A 24,980-nucleotide genomic window follows, 5' to 3' on the forward strand; every position below is an offset into this window, starting at 1 on the left:
ATGATGCAGTTTAATCTATTCTAGTGCAGGACAAAGTCACTTTCTTTTAGTTCCAAGCAAATACTCAGCAAATAAAATTAAAAAGCACACATGACAGTGAAAAATATTTGCATTTTGCTGTCATCAAGAAACTAGTCACATTTGAAAACCTACCATCAATTTTACAGAACTGTTCTAACCTTTTCCCTCTTTTTGTTACAAGGCTGGGTTTTGGAGTGGTACTTTCATCAAGTGCTTATTTGGAAAATGATCTGCTGTATTCTGCTTCGTGCATCAGGAGGCAGAAATAACTTTTCTTCCAGTTTAATTAATTGCTCTTGCTTTTTCTTTTTTAGTTCAACTTTTTACAACTAGGATAAATATTTTTAGCAAATTTTATTAACGGCAGTCATTCTGCTTTCTCTTTCTGTGGGCTTTGTTCTCCTGTGTTTCCCAAAGCATTACACTTTCATGTCTTTGTTCATTGGTTTTAAAGTCTTTCTTCAGCTGGGATAATAGAAAAAACATCCCTCTACTCAGCCAGTGGCGATTCTAGCTGTTCTCAGAGGGGTATATATATCTCCAGTTTGTTGCTTGGGGAGTTAGATATACAACTCCAGATAGACTTAATGAGAGTTACATGCTTAATTCCCCACACAGTACGTGGAAAATGTACCCAGAATGTGAAGAGTGAGACTCTGTGATTTCAGTTTTAAGCATCTTTGCCTTTTTCTTTTTTTAATGCATTATTTCATCTGCATACATTAGCTAAAATTATTGACAGCTTGTTTGAGTTTTTTTTTCCAACTTCTGAGTCTGTGTCTGCTTTTTTTCTAGGGAAGGGCTGGGTTTGGCTGCATCTTTTGAATTGAAAGACTAGCTAATTCATAAGGTGGGGAGAGGGATTTGCCAGATTGGCTCTGTTCTTAACCTTGGCTTTATGTGTGAGCCAAGAACAAGGTACATCAAGGTCCATTGTCCTGAATTACAGAAATGCCCACTGTGAGTCTCACTGTGAGTTATCATATTTAGATATTTACATTTATACAAGTACTGAGAAAAAATCTGGGTGCAAGGGAATATGGATTTACAGGGGCTGTTGGGGGTTCTGGGTGCAACGGTAATGGGACTCTGCAGGGGGGTCCAGGTGAAGGTGGTTGGGGCTCAGTTTGGGGGGGGTCTAGGGGAGATAGAGCTCGGCAGGGGGGTCTGAGTGGGGGGCTCACTAGGGTGGTCCAGATGCAGGGGGAGTGGGGCTTATCAGGGGGTTCCGAGTGTGGGGGGGTGAGGCTCGGCAGAAGGGTCTGGATATCAGGATGTCTGGATGCATGGGGGTTGAGCAAATGGAGGTGCAGCTCCCTGTACAGGGATCCCTCCCCATGCAGCTGAGAAGCAGTGGGTTCAGAAAGCAGAGGGAAGGGGAGTTTGCAGCATGTGGGTGCTCTGGGGTTGGAAAAATTAGTGGGTGCGCTGTACCCACCGGCAGCCAAGCTCCCCTCACCGCTAGCTCCACCTTCTCCTCCTCTGAGAGCGCCACATCCCCGCTCCTCCGCCTACCTTCCAGCGTTTCCCGCCTGGCTGCCACCAAACAGCTGTTTGGCAGGGTTAGCATGCTCCAGGGAGGCGGGGGGTAGGACCGGGAACGTGGCACGCTCAGGGGAAGAGGCAGGGAAGAGGTGAGGCTGGGGCGGGGATTTGGGGAAGGAGTTGGAATAGGGGCAGGGAGGGGGTTGGAATGGGGGTGGAGTGGGGGCTGGGCCGGGGCAGTGCGTGGTTTGGAAACCTAAGACTACCACCTCACCCCAAACCTTCACTTATCCGTAATCTGTCAGAGGTGGGGGAGAGCCAAACATGTCCCTGATCAGTCATCTCTTACTTCGTGGCAGATTTTATTCAGGGATGGAGTGGAGGGGGAAAATTAATCCTGTCATTTGTGTCTCCTCTTCAGGGAAGTATTGGGGCTGGAAAGACAGAGGGTCACATGGCCAGTATTTCTAAATGTGATTTCCATGACACATCAGTAGCTTGTTAAATGTACTTCTATTTGTTGCAGATAGAAGACAATAAAATTCCTGTCTCTTACTTTTGGCCTGAGTCAGGTTTTTCTCTCCCGTTCCTGCCCCCACACCACCTAAGTCTCCAGTCTTCCTTCTCTCTCAGATTTGTTCTCCAAATACTAGATGAATCCAGGTAATTTTCATCCCCCTCAAATCCTCAGGTCCTGGGCCAACTTCCTGTTACGGATCACCAGCAGGCAATATATGCACATCACTAACAATATAAGGCCAGAACCATGCTGATGGGTGCACGGCGGTGCAACTGCACACCTCACAGGAATATAGGGACCGGTTCATGGGGACTTAAAATAAATCTCACCTAACTGATCCCCTTTATATCTTTCTTTCTCTCTCTCCCTCTGATCTTGATGCCCTTTTTCCATGCTGCTGCTAATGCTTGGAATTCTTCTCTCTCCTCATTCAAATTTCTCCTCAGAGCACTCTTCTCATGTGAGATTTACACTGTTGTTCTGTAAAGTGTGTGTTTCTATACACATATATTGTTTGTCTGCTTATACTGTAAGATCTCGGTGTCAGGGACCATTACATCCCTGCAATTTTGTACAAGACAGAACACATTGTTAGTAGTCAATAAATAATAATGCTGGACTGACTCATGCTTCTACTGCTGCTGCAACAGGCTTCTGCTACTGCAATGGCTGTGCTTCTGGCAGCAGCAGTTTGAGGTTGGAGAGCGTCAAAATGGAAAATGCACCGTATACAAGTTACGCTCTCTGCTACTGGTCCTGCTGCAGCTTTGTGTGGTGATGGAACATGGCAATTTCCCTTTAATTCTGGGACTTCCAAGGTAATAGCCCAACTATATAGGGCAGTACTGAGGCAATTAAAGTTCTGGTCCTAAACTCCTAACTACTTAGGCTATGCCAGTCATCATGGATCTCACATCTCATTATCACTACCATTGCTGCTGTGGTCCTTACTATGACTATGCATTCAACAATCTCTCTTGAACAGTTCTGCCCAGCCCAAAAATCCATTAGCAGTGAGAGAAAGAAGCAGGAAAAAGTCAAATAGCAGCTGTGTGTGTGGAGTAGCCTTACACTGACCCCTTCCAAAATATCTCAGTAGAATATATGTGTGATTTAGATCAACAGTCTATCTGTTATGGAGAATAGCCTTTGCAATAATTTTTCTTCACAGTTTTTTTTAAGACACAGATAACATTGCATTCCAAACAATCTGCATCCCAGTGGCAGTAATGCATTGGTATTTGTATCAGATCTGAAGTTTCTAATTTATAATTGCAGGCAGTTGTATTAGGAATAAGGATAACATGCTGAAATGCAATTTATGGAACAGGGAACTGAGGAAGCTAATGATCTTACACACTGCTTTCTTATGGCCATGGTACATCATCCCTGTTGCAAAGTTATATGGTGATGTTAATTATTATATTATTAATTAATGAATTATTAATTTGATGAAAACATTACTTGTGAAGCAGCAAACTGCATTAAAAAGAAGCTCGCAAAAATATTGTTTTCAGTAGCTGTTAGTGTGAAATGGGCTCTTTTCCCCAGGTGCTTCTTCCATTTGCTTTTATTTCATTTTTTTATAGGAATGCAAACTTTTTCTGGAAACCACAGGAGGCAGTACACTAAAGACAAGTACAATGCAACTGCTCCTGCTTCCCTTATGGAGCGAGCTCCCAAAGATGAATTCAGGGCTGATGTTGATGGCTCTTTGAAAGACAGAGATCCATCCAAAGGCACTTCAAAGTCCAAAGAGAGTCGAGCACAAAGCTTTCTGAAACCAAAAATCTCTGTGTCTGATTGTGTATGTGATATAAAGGCCTTATCAAAAACTGCACTGGAAGAAAATGATATCCACAGGAAAAATCAGTTCCCAAAAGGTAAGCTGTAAATCTCGTCTTGGATCTTAGGAATGCAATTTCAGTGTTCAAACCAGGTGAGACTTAAAGGTATAAGTGAAATAATACAAAGTCTATCCATAGTTGTCTAGTTTTCAAAACTGTATAAGAGTTATTTGGTGACAGGTCACTTCACATAATTGATCTGTATAAACACTGTACATTGCTGAGGTCTACAGAGACCAAAAAGGAAAAGGAAAAGCCAGTGCCTTTATAAATAGATTACACACACAAATAACTACCTTAAAAATGTTACAATCGTAGAGTCAAGCACTGAAAAGGAAATGCCAGAATTCAGGTTGTCCTTGCAATCTTGATTTGGCCCCCTTGTTTTAATTACATGGTCACATACTGTTTTTTCCACAGGACCCTGGCCTCATTCAGTATGCAATCTCAGCATGGAAACACTGCCTAGAAAATTTCAGCCCAAGTAGCTGAAGTAGGAACATTGCCAGCAGATCAAGGGAAGTGATTATTTCCCTGCATTTGGCACTGGTGAGGCCATACCTGGAGTACTGTGTCCAGTTTGGTCCCCACAGTACAGAAGAGATGTGGACAAATTGGAGAGAGTCCAGCGGAGGGCAACGAAAATGATTAGGGGGCTGGGGCACACGATTTAGGAGGAGAGGCTGAGGGAACTTGGGTTATTTAGTCTGCAGAAGAGAAGAGTGAGGGGGGGATTTGATAGCCACCTTCAACTACCTGAAGGGGGGTTCCAAAGAGGATGGAGCTAGACTGTTCTCAAGCTAGGCCGGTATCAAGCGGAGTGCCACAAGGGTCAGTCCTGGGGCCACTTTTGTTCAACATCTTTTTTTAATGATCTGGATGATGCGATGGATTGCACCCTCAGCAAGTTCACAGATGACACTAAGCTGGTGGAAGAGATAGATATGCTGGAGGGTAGGGATAGGGTCCAGAGTGACCTAGACAAATTGGAGGATTGGGCCAAAAGAAATCTGATGAGGTTCAACAAGGACGAGTGCAAAGTCCTGCACTTAGGACAGAAGAATCCCATGCACCGCTACAGGCTGGGGACCGACTGGCTAAGCAGCAGTTCTGCAGAAAAGGACCTGGGGATTACAGTGGACCAGAAGCTGGATATGAGTCAGGGATGTGCCCTTGTTGCCAAGAAGGCTAATGGCATATTGGGCTGCATTAGTAGGAGCATTGCCAGGAGATCGAGGGAAGTGATTAGTCCCCTCTATTCGGCACTGGTGAGGCCACATCTGGTGTATTGCATCCAGTTTTGGACCCCCCGCTACAGAAAGGATGTGGACAAACTGGAGAGAGTCTAGCGGAGGGCAACGAAAATGATTAGGGGGCTGGGCATATGACTTACAAGACGAGGTTGAGGGAACTGGGGTTATTTAGTCTGCAGAAGAGAAGAGTGAGGGGGGATTTGATAGCAGCCTTCAACTACCTGAAGCGGGGGTTCCAAAGAGGATGGAGCTCGGCTGTTCACAGTGGTGGCAGATGACAGAACAAGGAGCAATGGTCTCACGTTGCTGTGGGGGAGGTCTAGGTTGGATATTAGGAAGCACTATTTCGCTGGGAGGGAGGTAAAGCACTGGAATGGGTTACCTAAGGAGGTGGTGGAATCTCCATCCTTAGAGGTTTTTAAGGCCCAGGCTGGGATGATTTAGTTGGTGTTGGTCCTGCTTTGAGCAGGGGATTGGACAAGATGACCTCCTGAGACTCTTCCAGTCCTAATATTCTATGTTTCTAAGTCTGGCAAAAGGTATAAGAAACTGAAAACAGGGTTTTATAGTGGGAAGTGATGGGCAACCTTAACGATATGCAGCACTACATGCCATGCCTAAAATACTGCCATCTTACAGAATATATCTATGTATTTTCTGTTTTTCAAAATGTAAATACATCCTTTTCATGTCATTATATTAAAACACATATTTTCTTAGGGTTCAGTTCCCGCACAAAGGTTTTACCTCCATACACATTCATATATCTATAACTGAGATTACCCCAAGGGGCCAAAATCACCCTGGGAGAGACACCAGAGTTGAATTTGCAAAAAGAAAAGGAGTACTTGTGGCACCTTAAAGACTAACCAATTTATTTGAGCATGAGCTTTCGTGAGCTACAGCTCACTTCATCGGATGCATACTGTGGAAACGGCAGAAGACATTATATACACAGAGACCATGAAACAATACCTCCTCCCACCCCACTCTCCTGCTGGTAATAGCTTATCTAAAGTGATCATCAAGTTGGGCCATTTCCAGCACAAATCCAGGTTTTCTCACCCTCCGCCCCCCAACACACAAACTCACTCTCCTGCTGGTAATAGCCCAATTGAAGCAAACAGCAATGGACTTTATTTCCAGATATAAAAATCTCAGAAATCGTACTGTTTGGCATGAGAGATGCAGTTAGTGTTGCTGTTTTAGAGCAGTGCATATGGGGATTGTTCAGAAGTTAATTTGTTAGTCTGGACTAATTTACATTTTAAATCAGAGGCATGTGAACTATTTTGAAAAGGTGTCTTTTACATTTTGGGCACAGGTCTTCTTTTGGATCTACATTATGCAGGAAATATTGATTATAAAAGAGCAATAGAGCATGATCATAAATGAGGAAAATCTTTTTAAAAGTCTGATTACATGACCTATTGGATTAAGTCCAGTTATAATGAATTGCTGTAATGTGTTTTACCTTTTCTTTATTAGCATTTCATATAATCACACCAAAATAGGCCTAATGAATGCCCAGGAACAATACAAAGAAGGAAAACCAATATATTCGAAATTAAAAAACAATACCAATTCTCATTAAAACCTCAGTTTGGTCAGAGAGAAGTGATATGTGATTAAGTTCCATAGCAGTTTATTATTTTCCATTGTCAGTGCAATAATTTTAAACGATCTCAAAGTCTGTGAATTGCAGTGCAATAATATTGCTTCATATAAAGTCAGTGTGTTATGGAGGTATCTTGCTTTTCAGGAAGCAAACACCAAACGGATCTAAATATCAAAATGGTATATTTACACTTAATTGTGAAGACTTGCTTAATATGAAAGATACTTCTGTGTCACAGGGCAGTGACTAGCACCTATGATTAATGAGGCCTATTATTAACACCTTGGCATTCTTATTTCAGAAATTGTCCTCCATTTCTAATGATGTACGGAATCCAATCAAAAATTAACCACGCACCCTTAATGAACTTTTAAATCTCTCTAAGGTGATTACAAATTCTGTGGTTCAGTTGACAAAATAAAGGATTGTAAGAAGAGCGACAAACAAGAGACGGCCAGCAGGGTAACAACCTCTGCAGCTCACTCACCAGATGTTACTCATGAGAAACAAGAAGCATTCACACAGCCAGAAATCTGTGCTGTGCCTGAGAAAATTCCATCCAGCCTACTGTCTCTAAGGGTAAAATATCAAATGTTTCTCTACTGTTAATTCTGGGACTGATTTTTCATGAATGCTGGTTCCTTCCTGGGAACTCACCAAGGGCAGAAGTTCACCATTTGTTCTGTGTTCCTTTTTCACTCAAGTGTTTGTCACTTGCATCTGCTGTTGAATTATTCACAGGACCATCTTGTCTGACTGCAAAAGATACGCAGTACAACTGTTTGCATCTAGAACAAATGCCATCTCCACTGCTTCAGAAGCCAATGGAGTGATGATAAGAGCTGGGAGCTCAGTGTTCATAAAGAGACAGTTTCCATATGCTCTAGATCTGCTCCTCAACCCTCAATGAGCCTGGGCATAATTTACACAAATCCTATAATGACACTACTCAAGCACAACTCTTAGCAGTAATTATTAGTACATGCTAGCTGTAATGTAAATTCTTATTGGCATTCAGGAAGATGCAGTGCTTGGGCAGAGGCAGCAGCCATGTCAGGAAGGGTAACAGGGAGTGAACTCCTGCCCAGACTCCCACCAGGCCCTGAAAACTGTCTCATCTATTGCAATAAGCTACACCAGCCCCCTTTCTCCCCCATGACTCAGTCTTATTGGTTGAGCAGGGCTGCTTAGGCTATGGTGCTTCCTAAACATGTCACTGACAGCAGTTTATTTTCTTCGTGTATCATCTGTGAATGGTTTCAGAGTAACAGCCGTGTTAGTCTGTATTCGCAAAAAGAAAAGGAAGTACTCCTTTTCCATCTGTGAATGAGTTTTCAAGAAGATTTAAATATAAGGAAAGTTTGTGAGCTGCTAGTGACAAGCTGTTTCTGAGCTGTTGTTTTTTTTGAGAAATATTGAACAAAAAGTCAGAATCTTAAATCAGGATAATTTCATAAAAATCTGAAACTCAAAAACAGTTTAATACACTTACTTCAAATTTGGCAGCAATATTCCCCTTTGCCTTTAGAATAAATCTGGCAATATTCAAGCCAAATCAGTTTTCCAAACTAAAGTTAGAGGGGAGCAAATACAATGTTGTTACCTTAACTGTTGAGATGCATTGACTTCTCCATGATAATCCTTTACTAAATCATATTTGATGAGCATCTCAATGTTTTGTATTCCATATTCTAAAATGAAATGTTTTGACTGTTTTATTTAGGAGGCTCTGGAAGTCCATAAACCTCAGTTTATTTCTCGTTCACAAGAACGGTTGAAAAAACTTGAACACATGGCACAACTGAGGAAAACCCAGCAGAGTGACACTCCAGAAAAGCAAGAAGGAGCTCTTCTTCCTCGCAAACTTTCCTCAGCATCCATTTCTAACAAAAAGAAGCAATATACCGTTCCTCACCCTCTCAGTGGTAAGATGAATTGTGATTGTTGCATCAACATCAGGTTTGTAACTGGATTTGAAATCTCAGCATGAATGCAGTATTTCTACATTTACTTTGGTGAGAATCAGACACAACTGTCAACACGCCAACCTCTATTCTAATGTTCTAATCAGAAGCTGTGCTAGGATGCAGAGGGAGAGAGAGAACAGTTTTAGGGACAGTTACACAGATTATTTAGGCACCTGACTCCCATTGAAATCACCCGTGGCCTTATCAAAACCTTGGAAATTAACCAGTTATGAGGTTATACCATGGTGCTACTCAGATGCTACAGAGATGAGCACATGGGAGACAGACTGGTGGATCAATACACCTTAAAACTGGCCACTTTCCTAAGAATAAACCTGGATATGCAAGAGAAGTGGAGAGGTTCTTAGCCCTAGTGAGTAACATACTGAATTGTTTTGGTGTGTGCAGTAGCTGTACGCCTGATAGACCTCATTGCTCAGATCACAGAGGTGTCCAGATAAATGACACCAAACCACATTACGTAAAACTTTTACTTTTGGACTTTCTTAGCTTCATCATCCATGTTTTTCTTTATTAATACCATTCACAAAAGAAAAGTGTGTGCTTAAATTTCAGATTTATTTACATGGATAGCATTCCTCTTTACATTTTTAAGTTCAGTTAAATCTGCAGGCTTCTGAAACCACAGGTTTGTACCAAAAAACCAAAACAATGGAAGGCCTCATTAAACAAGTACACCATAAGAAGCTTGTCCTCAGCTATTCTGCTGACAAAGCATTAAAAAGCAAAAATGCAGTTGTTTTTCTTACATGCTAAATTAGCTAGTAGACCACATGCTTGAATGATCTCTTACTGTAGTGTTCATGCCACTGTTTTGAAAGGGACTCTGTTTTCTTTTAAAGTTATAGTTGGACCAGTATGTTGGCAGCAGTGCTCTGCGCTGGGCCAGCAGAGGCTCAGGTATGTAACCTCCAGTCCTCTGCTCCCCAGCTACTGAATACCAAACTCATTCCAGGAATGACATGCTTGATACTCAAATGGTGTGACAGGGAGGAAATTAGATGTTTCCTCCCAATTGCTTATGAATGAGAGGCCTTGGAAGAGATGGCAAGTTCTGGTTCTCCAAAAAGAGGCAAAATCCTGCACTGAGAATTAGCAGGAGGTTTAATTCAAGTTTTGATGGAGTAGTGGCGAGATGAAATTCCCAGAAAGATAGTTGCAAGGTGCTCACTCGTTCAGTCCCAGATTGGCAGAAGCCTTAGGGGGAGTTGACTTTCATCTGAACACAGCTGCCACTAAAGTTTTCACTTTGCAGGCCAAGTAGAAATTAGTAGATTTCCATGGCTCAGCTTTTTCTCCTCTTCTCCCGCCGTCTCTTGGTAGTTGGAGTATTGAACCTGTTCTCAGACTCCTGATGCCTTAAATGCACAACAATAAAGCTTTAAAACAAAATTTAGGGTGTCTGTAGTTTTCAAGGTTACAGCTATTCTATCCTCAACCCCAAGTGACATTGTTAGTGCTAATGCATTTTGGATCATTGCTTTGGGGAATCCTAATTCCTGGTGCTATTTAATGTATAGTATAATACAGTCCATTCTACCTTGGCTGTAAAACTGGTATATAGATTATTGCTTCACAGTTCAATAGATGTAAAAACAAAAGCCAAAGAATACTTTAAAAAGGTGAATAAAATTAATTCCCCGATCCAATTAATCAGGTTCATGTATTTACTTGTTGCAAAATCCTGACCCCATTGAAGTCAATGGCAAAACTCCCAGAAATTCACCCTTGGAGATTGTTATGCCATAAACCTACTGGTTTCCCAGTCCAAGGAAGGCAGGAAGGCAAGACCTGGATTTGTAATGTAAAAAACAAGAATCAATTACATGGTTGTGGCTGTATGGGTTTTTGTTTGGTTGGTTGTATTTGTTTGGGGAGGCAGTATTTGGATGGTATTGGAGGGGAACATAGGATGTGGGATATCAGGTTTTTGTCATACATCTTGGAGAATAAGCAAAAAAAAAAAAAAGACACAACTTTTTTTCCTTTTTTTAGGTCATGTTAAAGGTCCCCAAGTCCAACTATACAAAGATTTTCTGAAATAAAAATGAAAAATTTAACCTCTTTCTCCTTGAATGATTATTAAATATTAATTTATATGCTTGTTCAATGAGAAAAACGGAATATTGAAAAACATTCATTAATGGCTCAAGTAAATGGCTGTTTCCATCTCTTATTGGTTAGTTATTAAAGATAAATGTGTCTAAAGAGGAGCTTTTGTTCCCATAACTCATCTGCCACAACTTGTTACTCATAGAAAGTCTCATTGGATTTTCTATTTGTGATATCTTGTCATTCTTATCATGACAGAAATAGTCACATATCTACCATAGTAAATTAGCGTATGGATAAATAGTAAATTTTAGGTGTCTGACTAAGCATAAATATGTAGGCTACAGATAAGAAATGGTTTACTAAATTGGTAATGACTAAGTAAAACTTTTAAAAAATGACTCTGTTTACTTATTCAATTAAACACAGCCACAACAAAAAAGAGAAATTGGGAAGTATACAAATACACTGAGCATACTTAATCTGTACTGAGTTGTGACCATAGGCATTTTGAACCTTCTACTGATGGCGGCTATTAGGCAGAGCCTCCTGTCGTTAATAGTATTAGCAGTGCAGGCAGAGGCCTTTCTAGTAACAGGCAAACTTTGCAGCTGTCCAGGGGCAGCAGATTTCTGGTAGAAGCAGCACAGCAGACTGGTTTATTGGAGGAGATAGATTAGGGTGGAGTGAATTGCAGAACGATCTAACTGGTCTGTGTGGACCTGGCTGGCACTAACTAAAAGGTACCTACTGCCTGCTCATATAGTCCACAGGACTATATCAATGTGTACTAGATACCTTTTAGTTCACTGCAGCAGGGTACACATAGGCCAGTTAGAGCACTACACATTAGAGTGCTTTGCAATTCACACCCCCACAGACCCTGCCTCTAGGCAGTTGCCTCCTTAGGAAATAGCTACTTAGTTTGCCTATAGCAAGAGGGGCCTCTGGGTGAGAAGTACAGGGGCTGGAGAACTGTAGCACAAAGCGGCCAGTGTGGCACTGTGTCTCTCACCTCTCCCTGATCCTATCATCTCCCCTTTCCCCTTTTTGCTTCTGGACACAAATCTGAGTACTGTTCTGTACTCAAATGTTGAAAAAAGCAGGCAGCTGTCTGGAGCTGTAAATTACCATCCATCTGGGGATGGGAAGAAAGGGAGGTTCTGATGTGCTCGAGTCAAACGGGGGAGCCTGGGACCAGGCCTTTAAATGATAGGCTAAAATGACAAAACATGCCCCCCCGGAGCTGGGGTGACCTGGAGCAGAGAGGAAAAGGGGAGTCCTGCAGCAGTCTGACTCTGGGATATCATAGGAGACCCAATCTTGCTCCTATTGGCAGGAGAGGAGAGAGCTGCTGACTAACCCCCTTAGCTCAAAAAGAAAAGGAGTACTTGTAAGCTTTCGATGAAGTGAGCTGTAGCTCACGAAAGCTTATGCTCAAATAAATTGGTTAGTCTCTAAGGTGCCACAAGTCCTCCTTTTCTTTTTGCGGATACAGACTAACACGGCTGCTACTCTGAAACCCCTGAGCTCAGTTTAAGCTCCACAGTTTGCTACCTGTTTGTAAGCACCAAGCTCCTCATACCACTGGCTGGGAGGGACAGCGGGTCCCAGTGGAGGGGAGTAACAGGGAGCAGGGTTCCCACCAATGGCCGCAGATGCAAAAGACTAAACCCTGAGGTGGTGACACCTGTTACTCAGGAGTGATTCATTGCCTGGAGGGTAGTGGGATGTGTGTCTGAAAATGAAGATGAATGTGTGTGCAAGTTTGTTTGTGTTCAGGCACGTGTGTGTGTGTGTAAAAGTAAATTGAAATGGTAGCACCAAATCCATCCAAAGGCAAATGCCCTGGGCAGGTGGCCAGGGGAGGTGGGGAACTGTCCCCCATGTGGACTTGGGACTCTTGCTGACTCCATACTGCCAGGGCCCCACCAATGAATATTTTATTTAAAAATAAATATTTTAATTCCTGGTGACTATGGCTGAGCACTGAATGCTGCATGAGACAGAGCCCGCCAGCTAGGAACCCGCCAGCTCCCCTTCCAGCTTTTCCACCTACCCCTTTTGCCTTGCAACTTCCCTATACTTCTCTTTCTTCCCCTGCCTCTCTCCTGTCACCTCCAGCCCCTCGTTCCTCACCTTGTGATCATTCCTTGCTCACCCATTCATCCCAGTTGGCTGGTGCTGCCAGCTCCGCAGCAGGCAAATGCTTGCACAGCACCTCATACCCCCTAGAATCAAACGTACTGCCAACCAGGCAGGCCAGTGTTCCCAAGGCATGGAGCCCAGGCTGCCAAGGGCCAACTGTGGAACAAGCAGAAAGTTAAGGCTGATGCATGCCTGTCATCAGAGCCTGGAAGTGTGGGCATGGCCACCAGTGTGTTGAGGGCTAGTCTGTCCCTGCCCTCAGCCCGAGTGTGAATTGGTGACCAGCTGAGCTGACTGGAGTGGGTGACTGGGGCAGGTAAGGCATCTCCAGGACCTGCCCAACTACACAGGGTATATATAGCTGGCAGAGACAAAGGGCAGGGCAAAGCAGGCTATCTGGGGGGTTGGGAGGGAAAGACCTAGGGCTACCAGGGGAAGGCGGGTGGTCCAGGAGTTGGGTGGAGGGGCTGTGCAGGGCAGTGCGTCCCCAGTGCTGAATCCTGACCGCACTGAGCCTAAACCACCAGAGGGCGGGAGTGTGATCCCTGCTGGTGAACTGTTCCTCAAAGCAGGCAATAAGGGGGTCAGCCTGGCTCAAAGTCTTCAGCTCCACTGTCATTTGGCAGAGCCCCCAAATTCTGATCGCTCCAGCCCTCCACTCAGTCCTAGGTCCAGTGTTGGGCAAAAATGGCTGCCTCTTTGTACCCCGCACAGGAGCATGGGCCAATTGTTCTATGTGGGAGCAGCCTGCGGTGCGTATCCCTGCTGATAAATTATAGAACAACTTGACTCAGAATTAAGTACACTTGTGCTGAAGGGCTAAGCCAGCTGTACACTCCCGAGCATGAGGGAGGAGCCTCTCAGTGAGACCGCATTGGTAACAAATGACTACGGAGTGCAGGCTGCATTGGTAACAAATGGCCCCAGATTCCAGCAGCCTGTCGGAGTGCATTTGTGTGTGTGTGTGCGCACGCGTGCATGCCTGGTTCCATTCCACACTTCTGTTCCATGGCTGTGCTGCAATAAGATTTGATAGTCTGCGGTAGGCAGAGGAGCAGCACACTGAAGTTTTGCATAGTGCATCAGCTTGTCTTGAGTAGCCTTTGAGTGCAGGATCCTTATTTAGAAGGTTGTGGAAGAGTTATTGTCCTGCATTAATACTATATAATCTAGCAGATGTATATGAAAGTTTAAAGGTTTGCTTTTAAAACAATTTGAGGCTTTTTAAAGATATTTAATAGAATATTAAAATAGAATGGAGATGGATCCATAGGCTGCTTTGGGGATTTCAACCAATTCACATTCATTTTAGTGGGAAATGGCATCTGTATCCCCTAGGTAGCTTCAGAAATCCCAGCTGTAGTCTCCAACACAGTTCTCTCATGCTACTAGTACAGTGTGCTCAAATGATGTCACTTTGCAACAGAATGCCTGGAAGTCAGTCAGTTCAGAAAAGGTGACATCGTATGACTAATACATAAAGCTGGCTTTCCCCTTTACGTGCTCATGAGCCTGAGGCCAACCCAAAATGCAAGCTGCTCAGATAACACTAAGTCATCTTAGTTACCTGCAAAGCATCATGCAGAAATCTGATCCTACGTAAAGAATAATATACCCTAGCAATGGGAATATTTATTGTGAACTTAGGTCTTGACAGGTAAGTAAGGGAAGAAAAATTTTCCAATTATTTTGTATTAAAATGTAAGTGTGCTTGTTTCAGATTGTAAACTCATTTTAGGGTTGTAAGCTCATTGGGGGCAAGGATGGTCATTTACTATATCTTTGTATGGTTTCAGAGTGGTAGCTCTGTTAGTCTGTATCAGCAAAAACAATGAGGAGTCCTTGTGGTACCTTAGAGACTAACAAATTTATTTGGGCATAAGCTTTCGTGGGCTAGAACCCACTTCATTCGGTGCCACAAGGACTCCTCGTTGTTGCATCTTTGTATGGCCCCCGTCACCATAGGAACCTAACCTGCTTTGAGGCCTCTCTGCACTATCACAATATAACTGTTAGTTTATTATTTATTATTATTACTTGTTATTTATGGGCCATATTTTCAAAAGTGCTAAGTTCTTTGAAAGTCTGATTCTGTGGGAGAGATTTTAAAAGGCAAAAATGACAATTATGTGCCCAATGGTCATTAAAAGTTAATGAGAATTGTGCACTTAACTGAGATTTTGACTTCAAAAATTTCTTAGTCTAATCCGATATATTCTGTTAAAAAGCTGGGACGTTAAAGTGTTTTTTTGTTTGTCTTTTTTTTTTTTTTTTTTTTAACAAATGCACTGAATTTCCTTTTTAGTGCACAAGTCCTTTGGACGGCTGCTCCGTTCTTTTATATTAGCACTGGCTGCTCCATTAGGTTAGCAAAGGCCAGTAGCCTTGTAACCTCACTTCCATTCTCTCTGCTGATCTAAAAGGAATGCTACAGCCTTTAAGCTTCTTCTCCCCGTATCACCGGAGATGAGAATGAATATCCTGCTGCAAAAATTCCATACCTTGATATACCTGAACTGTGAAACAGGTTAAATTAGTATCCATGCAAGTGTTCATTACCCTGAAGTCCACAGGGCACTTAGCAAGGGCAGTGCCATTATCAAACACTAAGAACTATTGGAATAAAGAAAATAACATGGCAAGGGTTAAACAGCTAATTCTTAACCTCTAAACTAGCATCTTCTGGGGCCATTTTCGCAACAGCTGAGGGAAAACTGCAGGGACTCTGCCAAATCCAGCTTGTCCGCACGTTTCTTGGTCTCTGGGGAACAGTATGTTCTTTCAAAACAATAGACATAAAAACAGCATTAGAAAAACAGAGAACCCTAGAGAATAGAATGATGAGATGGAAACCAGGTTAAAGCATATACTGTATTTTTTTAATAGGGTCCATAGGCTTCAGAGTATGGTCTTTTGATTGCCTCTTTAGTCTGAGAATGATGATTTACACTCTTTCCTCCTTTCCTGGGGTCTTTGTAACCATGTCAAACACACAGCTCCTTTTCAGCATATCATCAATGGTAATTCATGCATTTGCCAGCAACAGTTTTTGTAAGGGCAACTTGACTACCAGGCATGACTTCCACTGGCCAGGACATAAGTGACCCCGGGGATAGGTTCTGAAACTCTCTCTGGCTGGGCAGCACAGCATCCTTATTATACTCCTGGGCTACTTACAGTGAGTAAACTTGCAGGTGTTACCCTATGACTGGAGAATTGTTAGCATAGTTCCTATTTTTAAGAAAGGGGGAAAAGTGATGCGGGAAATTACAGGCCTGTTAGTTTGCTCTCGGTTGTATGCAAGGTTTTGGAACAAATTTTGAAAGAGAAAGTAGTTAAGGACATAGAGGTAATTGGGAAAAAATACATCATCGTTTTACAAAAGGTAGATGATGCCAGACCAACCTAACCACCTCCTTTGAGATAACTGATTTTTTTTTAGACAAAGGAAATGCAGTAGGTCTAATCTACCTGGATTTCAGTAAGGCATTTGATACAGTTCTGCATGGGAAATTATTAGTGAAATTGGAGAAGATGGGGATTAATAGGAGAATTGAAAGGTGGATAAGGAACTGGTTAAAGGGGGGACTACAACAGGTCATACTGAGAGGTGAACTGTCATGCTGTAGTAGAATTCCACAAGGATTTGTCTTGGGATCAACCTTATTTAACATTTTTATTAATGACCTTGGCACAAAAAGTGGGAGTGTGCTAATAAAATTTGAGGATGGCACAAAGTTGGGAGGTATAGCCAGTACAGAGGAGGACTGGAATATCATAGAAGAAGATCTGGGTGACCTTGTAAACTGGAGTAATAGAAATGGGATGAAATGTAATAGTGCAAAGTCTTGCACTTAAGGACCAACAACAAGAATTTTTGCTCTAAGCTGGGAACTTATCAGTCGGAAGTGACAGAGGAGGAAAAAGACCTGGGTGTATTGGCTGATCACAGGATAACTACGAGCTGCCAAGGTGAGGCGCCATGAAAAAGGCTAATGCAAACGTAGGGTGCATCAGGAGAGATATTTCCAGGGTTAGTAATATTATACAAGGCACTAGTGAGACCTTGTGTGGAATACTGTGTTACTGGAGGTCAGACTAGATGATCATGATGGTCCATTCTGTCCCTAAAGTCTGTGAGTCTCTTTAGTCTATCCACTGCAAATCCCAGCAGCCACTACTTCATCAATCTTTTTTTCTCCTTCTAATTCACATCTAGCTTCTAGTAATTTGACAGATGATTTTATCAGAAAGGTTTTAAAAACTGTGATTGAGATGCTGTTTGTCCTGTTGGCTTGAACAAATCTGTATGCTGTTGCACTGAAATTGCTCCTAGATAAGCAGGGTCTACACCTATTTCATCATGAAGAACACATACTTTTTATCTTAATGTTACTGTGAAAAAGAAACATGGGCATTTAGAGACCGCTCTTTAACATCACTTTAACAGAATGAAGTGTGTTTATTGAGAATATCGGATTGTTAGATCCCACATAATCTTCAAACCATTTTGCCCATGTTGTTATAACTTTACTGTTTCTCGCAAAGGAGAAAGATAATTGGTATCCAATATCATTTCCATATAAATACTAACATCTGTGCAGCTTCCCTGTACCTTCTCATCTTCAAAAACAAGTTGTTTCCGATTTCGAATTGTAATTCATGAACAGAATTTCACAAAATGCCCGAAGTAATGTTACAAAAATGTGACTGTTTATCCATCAGAAGATTTTATCATTACAAGCACATTTCTGAGGCAAACAACCTACAACTCTTTTACTAGCCTTTGTACTGTGCACTGTGTACTGTTAAATTTCTAGAGTGCTAATTATTCCAAGAAACACTATTCTGCTGTTGACTATGTCAAACAAATTAGAGATCCCACTGTGACGAACTGAATGGAAACAATGTTCAAATAACTGGATTTAAATCTCAAAAACCATGATGTAATTACTTTAGTGACTAGACGACCAGCTGTTTATAGGCCTTTAAATCCTCCTAATGAACAGCTTTGTGATCATAGTGTACATAAGCACTTTTAGAGGTTTTTTTTTTTTAATTCACAAGAACATATTTGTATACCCTCTATTTTCCTTTCCTTTTGGGAGACTGTTTACTGGAAACAGCAATATAGGAAATCATAAAGTTACCATCCACCCCCTCAATAGATGTCTGCTGATTTCTCCTGATGTATATTAATATCCAGCAGTCAGCCTCAAATTCTCTATCTTCAAAAGTATTTTGGAAGCAAATGCATGGAACACCTCCTGAACTGTGCTCAAAGTGACTGTAGAAAACAGGCTTTTTCCTTTGGGCTGTCCTGAGAAGAACTGTGTAGACCTGATTCTCGTTTAGATTATAGGTTTAATAGGGAATGTGGACAATGGCAATCAGAGAATATGGACCAAAAAACAAACAAACCCACAACCAAGCAATTACACAGCTGTTATAATGCAGTCTGCCTGCCTTCAGGTGGCCTTGGTGGTTGATTAAATGTTTGCAGCCACATTTCCATTGCAAGTTGTATATTACTCTCATTTTGACAAGACTCTGATTTTTTCCCCCCAGACATTATTCATTGCTAGCAACAGCATCACTCACACTGTTGGCACCTTGCTAGTAGTTTGGAGCCAAAAGTGATGAATACAGATGAGGGTATGCTCAGGAAAATCTAATTGAGAACAGCAGCCACCTATTTCTGTTATTATTTTATTAACCATGTTTATTATGGTAATGCCTGTGGGCCAAGCAAGACTAGGGCTCCATTGTGCTAGGCACTGTACAAACACAGCCCCCAAGAGCTAACAATGTAAATAGACAAGGCAGACACAGAGTACGGGAGGGGGTAGAACACACAAGCAGAGTGAACAATGGGATGGTGACACACGTTAGTTCCACATTTAGGGGAGGGAAGAGGGGATAAGCTACATGAAAAGACAAGTGAAGGTAGAGGGGATTGAAGGGAGTGGGTGAGAGGGACAGGGCAGGGGAGATGAGAGTAAGAGGGGCAGATGGGCTAAGGTGAAAAGGCTGTGAGGGAGGGGAAGGGAGAGGGTTGGAGCAAACAGCCAATCAGCACAGGTCAGAGAAAGTCCAGTCAAAACTGTAGAAAGTTCTCTGAATGTCCAAAGATCCCTGCTTTGGCTCCTTCTGGCTTGTTCCTCTCTGCAGTTTCTCCTCAGCCCCACATGGGGGGAGGAGGAGAGAGACATGCTTGGGTCCTAGTGCCCCAGAGTGCTATACTGTACAAGACAATTGTTATTCCAAAGTTTTCTGACCTATGGGCTAAGCCCTCCAGAAGATCTTGAATGACAGAAAAGTAAATTTGGACAAGGGACTGAATTCATCCCTGGTGTGACTTCACTGAAGTTACACTAGGGATGAATTTGGTCCAGAAGCTTTTAGCCTTACACTGGCACTATCTGGATTTCATAAACAAACTTGTCAGGTTTTATAGGTTTCAGAGTAGCAGCCGCGTTAGTCTGTATTCGCAAAAAGAAAAGGAGTACAAGTGGCACCTTAGAGACTAACCAATTTATTTGAGCATAAGGTTTCATGAGCTACAGCTCACTTTATCGGATGCATCACGAAAGCTTATGCTCAAATAAATTGGTTAGTCGCTAAGGTGCCACTAGTACTCCTTTTCTTTTTAGGTTTTATGGGATAACTGGTGAAGTCTCCCATTGTTGGACCTGTCATGTTAAGAAAGGCCCGTGAGGATGGATATCCAGAGCACAGATCAAATTTGTACAGGGGGAAATGATTAACAAGGGGTGAAGAAGCAGAGAATCAGGCTTACACACTTTAACTTACACCTTCTTCTGGCCCTTTGCCATATAAGTTACACCAATTTAGGACAGATTCTCCACTGTCACCAGATCAAAATGGTAGCATGTTACTCCTACACTTCATCCATTCTGCACTGATGTAAATGACCACACAGGCTGCACAACAGAGGATAATCAGGCCCTTAGACTCTCTTCTACTTCTTTAGGGTTTGTTTTGACTAGGATAAAAAGTGTGCTGGTAGAATGTGTTCTAAGGGTGTAGTATACACTAGGCAGTGTAGACTTAAACATGAGGTAGCTGGTTGAGTTGAAACTTAAGCAGGAGCTCGTGTTAATGTATCCACCATGTTGTCCACACTAGACCTTTAGAATGTGTTAGTTAGCATGCATTAACTAACAACACTCCTTTAAATCCTGGTCAAGAAAAAACCCTTTAACTCCCTTGTACAGCTGACCGGCATATAACATACAGCACATCTGAATTTGGCTACTCTGAAAACACCACAGGGAAAAATTCTTCCCTCAGTTAGCAGCGTGGCATGGGTGTCACTAAGCAGAATTTGGCCCATGTATTCAGTTTATGTTCAGGGTTAATTTTCTTTTTAAAATGGACACACAGACTAATGATTTAAAAATGCAGTAGCCATGAAGTCTGTATGTACTCAACGGCATCTCTGCAATAGACAGCATAGTGCAGTGCCAGACATTAAAACAAATATTCTGCAGTGCATGTTTGCTGCTGAAGTTTTAAAGAAAGTCAAACCACTGAACTGGGGGAAGTAATTGGCTAATTTGTCAGTCAGTTTGTGCTTTTGGTGGATTCCTGTTTTAGTTGAACGGGAGAGAAGCCCATGAGTATAACTACCTGCAAGTGCAACACCAAAAGTGCAAGTGCTTCTCTTTCTCGTGGCTGGCAAGATACAATGCAGGGTCACGTTCTAGCTGTGTTCCCATTTTTAGGGCTCCCACTCATAAGTGGAAGGCACATCCATGTACCAGTTGGCAGAAACTAGCCCACCGTACATTTTGTCTCTCTTTATTTCAGTGGCTCCGTGATTTATTTCTACGTCGGAAGCCAAGGAACCTATTCCTTCTCTTCTCATTCCTAAGCTATCTGTCCTCTGTCTAAACATTTAATAGCTTTCCAGCCAGGAAATGTATTTTTCTTCTAAACCATCTCTGGGGTTAGCATTAGCATGTGTTAAAAATATATTGATGATGATGAGCTATTTATCTTGGTTAGCAACTTCAAGACCTTGGTGTGGCTTCCTCACCCCATTAAAGGAATGTCACAAATAAATCACTGCTATGCATGGTATTGTTATAAATACCAGTATCTCAGCAGCCTTACAGGATTTGAATAAAACATGGATGAAACATCTCATAGTAACTTTTTTTTCTGTGGAATTTCTCAGCAAAAACCCTGAGTAGCTGTCAATCTTAGAACTCAGTACTTTTCCCTGCTTCGAATATTTTTCACATTAAAAATCAAAGCTATGAATTTGATGCTGAATTGTAATAATCTAACAAATGTAATTTAGAAGTTGGGCTATTGTCATCTTGGTGCATTGTCTACTTTATGCCTTAGTCTGATCTTCGCTCAATAGGGATGTTAATTCAGGTTTTGATTATGCATTTGGTCCGCTATTATAATTCTTAGCATGGTGGCCCTTTTGAAGAGCCAGCATGGCAGACTTCCACTTGGAACTGTATTTTGCTGCTTGGATGTTAACAATAATTAAGTACTATGCACATATTATTTTTACTCTATAATTTGCATTGGCTTTTCATTTCCTTTTTAAACGATTTTAAGATTTTCTCCTGGTGCAATCCCCCAAGGTTTCACCTTTTTGTAAAGCCATATTTTAAGTTATTGTTTTATCTTGAGTATTGCCCTGAGAGTTAGTTGAGAGATGCTATGTGACTGGGTATTGCATGGTTTGCCTATGACATTGAATTATAAGTCTTACGGCTGTTGTCTTATACAGCAGATATTTTTTATAAGCAAGATATTTTTTTTTTTAATTTCCAGGGAAGATTTTTCAGGATTCACCCTTTTATTTTTCCTCTAGAAGCCTCTACCATGGCAACCTCTCTTTCCTGCCAAGGTGTGCTGGCTGTGTCTTGTTCCAGTGCCCTTCAAGACAGCTCCTAGGTCAGCTGGAATTATTGCTCTAGAGCAATAGAAGGCATATGCGTCCTGCTTCCTGCCTCTGTGGTAATTCTCTGTAATTCAAACATGGAGGCCATTTTGTCACATTGACTTGTGGTAAAATTAGAGAATAGTCTCAACCTATTATTAAGAAGTCACAGAAAAGTCATGGCCCTGCATTTCAGAGCACACCCTCTTGTACCCTGTTTATTCCCAGCATTATGTGCTGAGGCACTGAGGAACAGTTTACTCCTTTCCTCAAGAGTCCCTGAAGAAGATGTCTTATCCCCCACTACTTGAGCAGGTGGGCAGCCTTATTCTCCATGTCCATCTCTGCCCTGCTGGTGGCCCTGCTTCTCTGCAAAGAAGCAGCTTGGTGCTGGCTTGACCTCCCAGTTCAAGCTGCAGCTCTTCTGCCATTTCATAACCGGAGGGAATAGTATGTAAATAGCATTTGCGGAGAAATCTTATGTAGGCTGGGGGACATGTGTGGCTGGACTAGACACATAAATATGAGTCCCAGCCTAACCCCATTTCCCAGCTGCAGGAAATTCTCCTTCCTCTTCTTGCAATTATTGACCAACCACCCCTTGGAAATTAGCTAGTCCTCAAGTGAAACCTACCTGGAGATTAACTGCTTTCGGAAGAGATGAAGCCAGCTGCTGTTGTCTTCACTGCACTCCAGGGCGGGGAGCCCAAAGCTTGTGGCAGGAGTCTGATTAGTCTGAAGCCAGTTGACGTTTCTTCACTGTGTTCCATGAGTGGGAATCTGGAGGGAAGCCCTTCCAGCTTGCTGGCTGGAAATGTCACCAACATAGCTTTTTATTAAAAAAGTAAAACCTTTTAAGAGATTATTTTTGTCCCAGCTGTGAAAAAATCACTGCTCTCCAGACAAAAAATTAGAGGTTTCCGCAAATGTTAATCTTGATGTATAGGGAGTTATGTGAGCAAATGCTCTGTGCACACAAATTACATTATTCATCTTATCCGTCCAAATCCACTGCTTGCCCCAAGCCGAATTTGAGTTCAGGAAGGCTCAGTGTAGGACAATCAAGGCCACTGCAGGGGCTACTGGCTCACCCTCACTCCTCCCCGGCTGTCTCCTGCTCTGCACAGGAATGTGGAAGGAATACTCCTGGAGCTGGACTCTGTGCTGGGCAGGGGTATGATTCCTATATACTGGATCCCCACATCTTAGTTCTGTGCAACCACAGAGGAGGGGAGTTTGTCCTTTATTTTTAAATATCTGATCAGCCAAATTCTTAGTTCTGCTGTGTTCCTTTGCACCCTTCCATTGCAAAGGGGCTGTTAAGCTGACTTAACAAGACCCCAGAGGATTCATGTGACCTTCTGCAGGTTAGAGGATGTGGCTTAGGGAAAGGAGGAGAGGCAGCTTTAGGGATCCCTGGCTGCCAGAACTGGCCTCTTGTGACTTTAGGCAGCTGGATGCATTTTAGAGCATCAGTGAGGCAGCTCTAAGGTACATGAGGAGCCGAAGTGGCCCCACTTAACTTTGCAGCCTCCATCCTGTGCCAAGCTTTGCTTGGTCATACCAGACAATGTGTCCTCATATGTATGGGGGGATATTGTTTGTTTAAAATTTGTAATACAATATGATTAAGTTTAGTTAAAATTTGGCTAAATTATAGGTTTCTTTGCCAGTTATAAAGCATTTGAAAAAGGGTTAATCCTCAAGCATAGAGGAGTTTCTTTTTGCACAGCTTTCATTCTGAAAACTGTATCAGCTCAGGAGGGAAATTGCTGAACGGTTCCATCCATTGTAACTCAAATATGTGAATGACAGTGTTCTTAAAGACAAGTTCCTTTTTTCCTCAGTAAACTGAGTGTAATTGAGATGCTGGGTGTGGCCCCTTTAAATGGCTCTAGGCTGTTTGGTTGCCAGGGGCAACCTCCATAAATACCAGTGAAACATATGTGGTGTCTTAAAAAGCTAGGAGCAGAATGTGAAGGGGGAAGGTCTGTACTCCGGGCAGTGGATACAGGCTCAGCTCTGAGCTGACCTGTGTGTCAAGTAGTTCTGGAACTTAATATTTATTTCTTCATCTTCAATATTATTTTCTCTTATTTGTAGTGAGACAAAAGAGAGGCACATTTGTCACTTACTGTGAAATATAATGTCTTCTACATTCCTTTGATATGCAGTGGTATTAAGTAATATGCATGTGTTTATCATAAAAAATAAAGCTAGCTTTGATGACAAAACACTGAGAACATAGGGCCCTTGATCCGTATCCCTCTAAGTGGTCCAGTAAACTTGCATTACTGAAACCACTCTGACCCAGGGTGGATAAAAATCAGTGATTTTTTTTATTTATATTGGATTTTTTTGATAAAATGCTTTTTGAGGAAAAAACCTAAAGATAGTTTTAATTAAGATACATTATTGCTCAAAGATATCTCATCATGGAATATGGATTATAAATTCCAATTCTACAGTATGAGACAATATATTCATGTAATGTTTAAGAAAAGTTTTGTAAATGAGTTCCAATAGTTCATGGATTAGGGACTCAATCTTATGGGGGTCCACAGGCTTCTGTATAGATTATTTAGGTTAATCTTTCTATCTAACCACTGGGACTCAGTGCTCAGTCAAGAAGATACCATCAGAGATGCTTAGTTTTGCAGTTGTCAGACTGTGGATGTGTGGCTCCAGAGGTAACGTGCTTGTTAACAGCAAAAATGTTTTAAAATAATAGAGCGGTGAGAAATAACAGACCTCAACTCTATTGTCCCTCTGCAAATTTGTGTACAGAGAGTCAATCCCTTACCTCTCTCTAAAAATGCAAAGTTTCAAAAAGTTAAATGAGTAGAAGATTGTTGGGGATGGAATAGATCTGGACAAGGAGAAGAAATCTGGAGATAAATGTGAGAAGCGAGGGACATATGCTTGTTTTGTTAAAATATTATATGTTTGCTGTTGAAGAAAAAAAATCCAGAATACTTAACACTGTTGTTTTAGTTAAATAAAACAATTTAAATGTCTGCTGATGTTCTCCTTCTAATACAGCATGGCAAGAAAATCCTCCAAATATTAATTTTTAACCTGTTTAATTGGAGGGAGATAGTTCACTTCCCAATGACTTC

At 42.0% G+C, this 24,980-nt stretch overlaps 1 protein-coding gene across 3 annotated transcripts in view; it reads left to right on the forward strand.

Annotated features, from left to right (window-relative positions):
- Positions 1 to 24,980, forward strand: part of C7H10orf90 (chromosome 7 C10orf90 homolog) — a 176,383-nt gene that overhangs the window by 145,716 nt on the left and 5,687 nt on the right. For all 3 annotated transcript variants that reach the window (XR_007357474.2, XM_048856243.2, XM_048856242.2), the window contains exons 4-6: positions 3,616 to 3,909; positions 7,130 to 7,323; positions 8,468 to 8,669. Coding sequence is in view for 2 of the 3 variants with exons in the window: in XM_048856243.2 (XP_048712200.2) it covers positions 3,616 to 3,909; positions 7,130 to 7,323; positions 8,468 to 8,669 (690 nt within the window). In the remaining variant the exon portion in view is untranslated. The remainder of the gene's footprint in view (positions 1 to 3,615; positions 3,910 to 7,129; positions 7,324 to 8,467; positions 8,670 to 24,980) is intronic.

The sequence above is a fragment of the Caretta caretta genome, chromosome 7 (genome assembly GCF_965140235.1).
Source record: "Caretta caretta isolate rCarCar2 chromosome 7, rCarCar1.hap1, whole genome shotgun sequence".
NCBI lineage: Eukaryota > Metazoa > Chordata > Testudines > Cheloniidae > Caretta > Caretta caretta.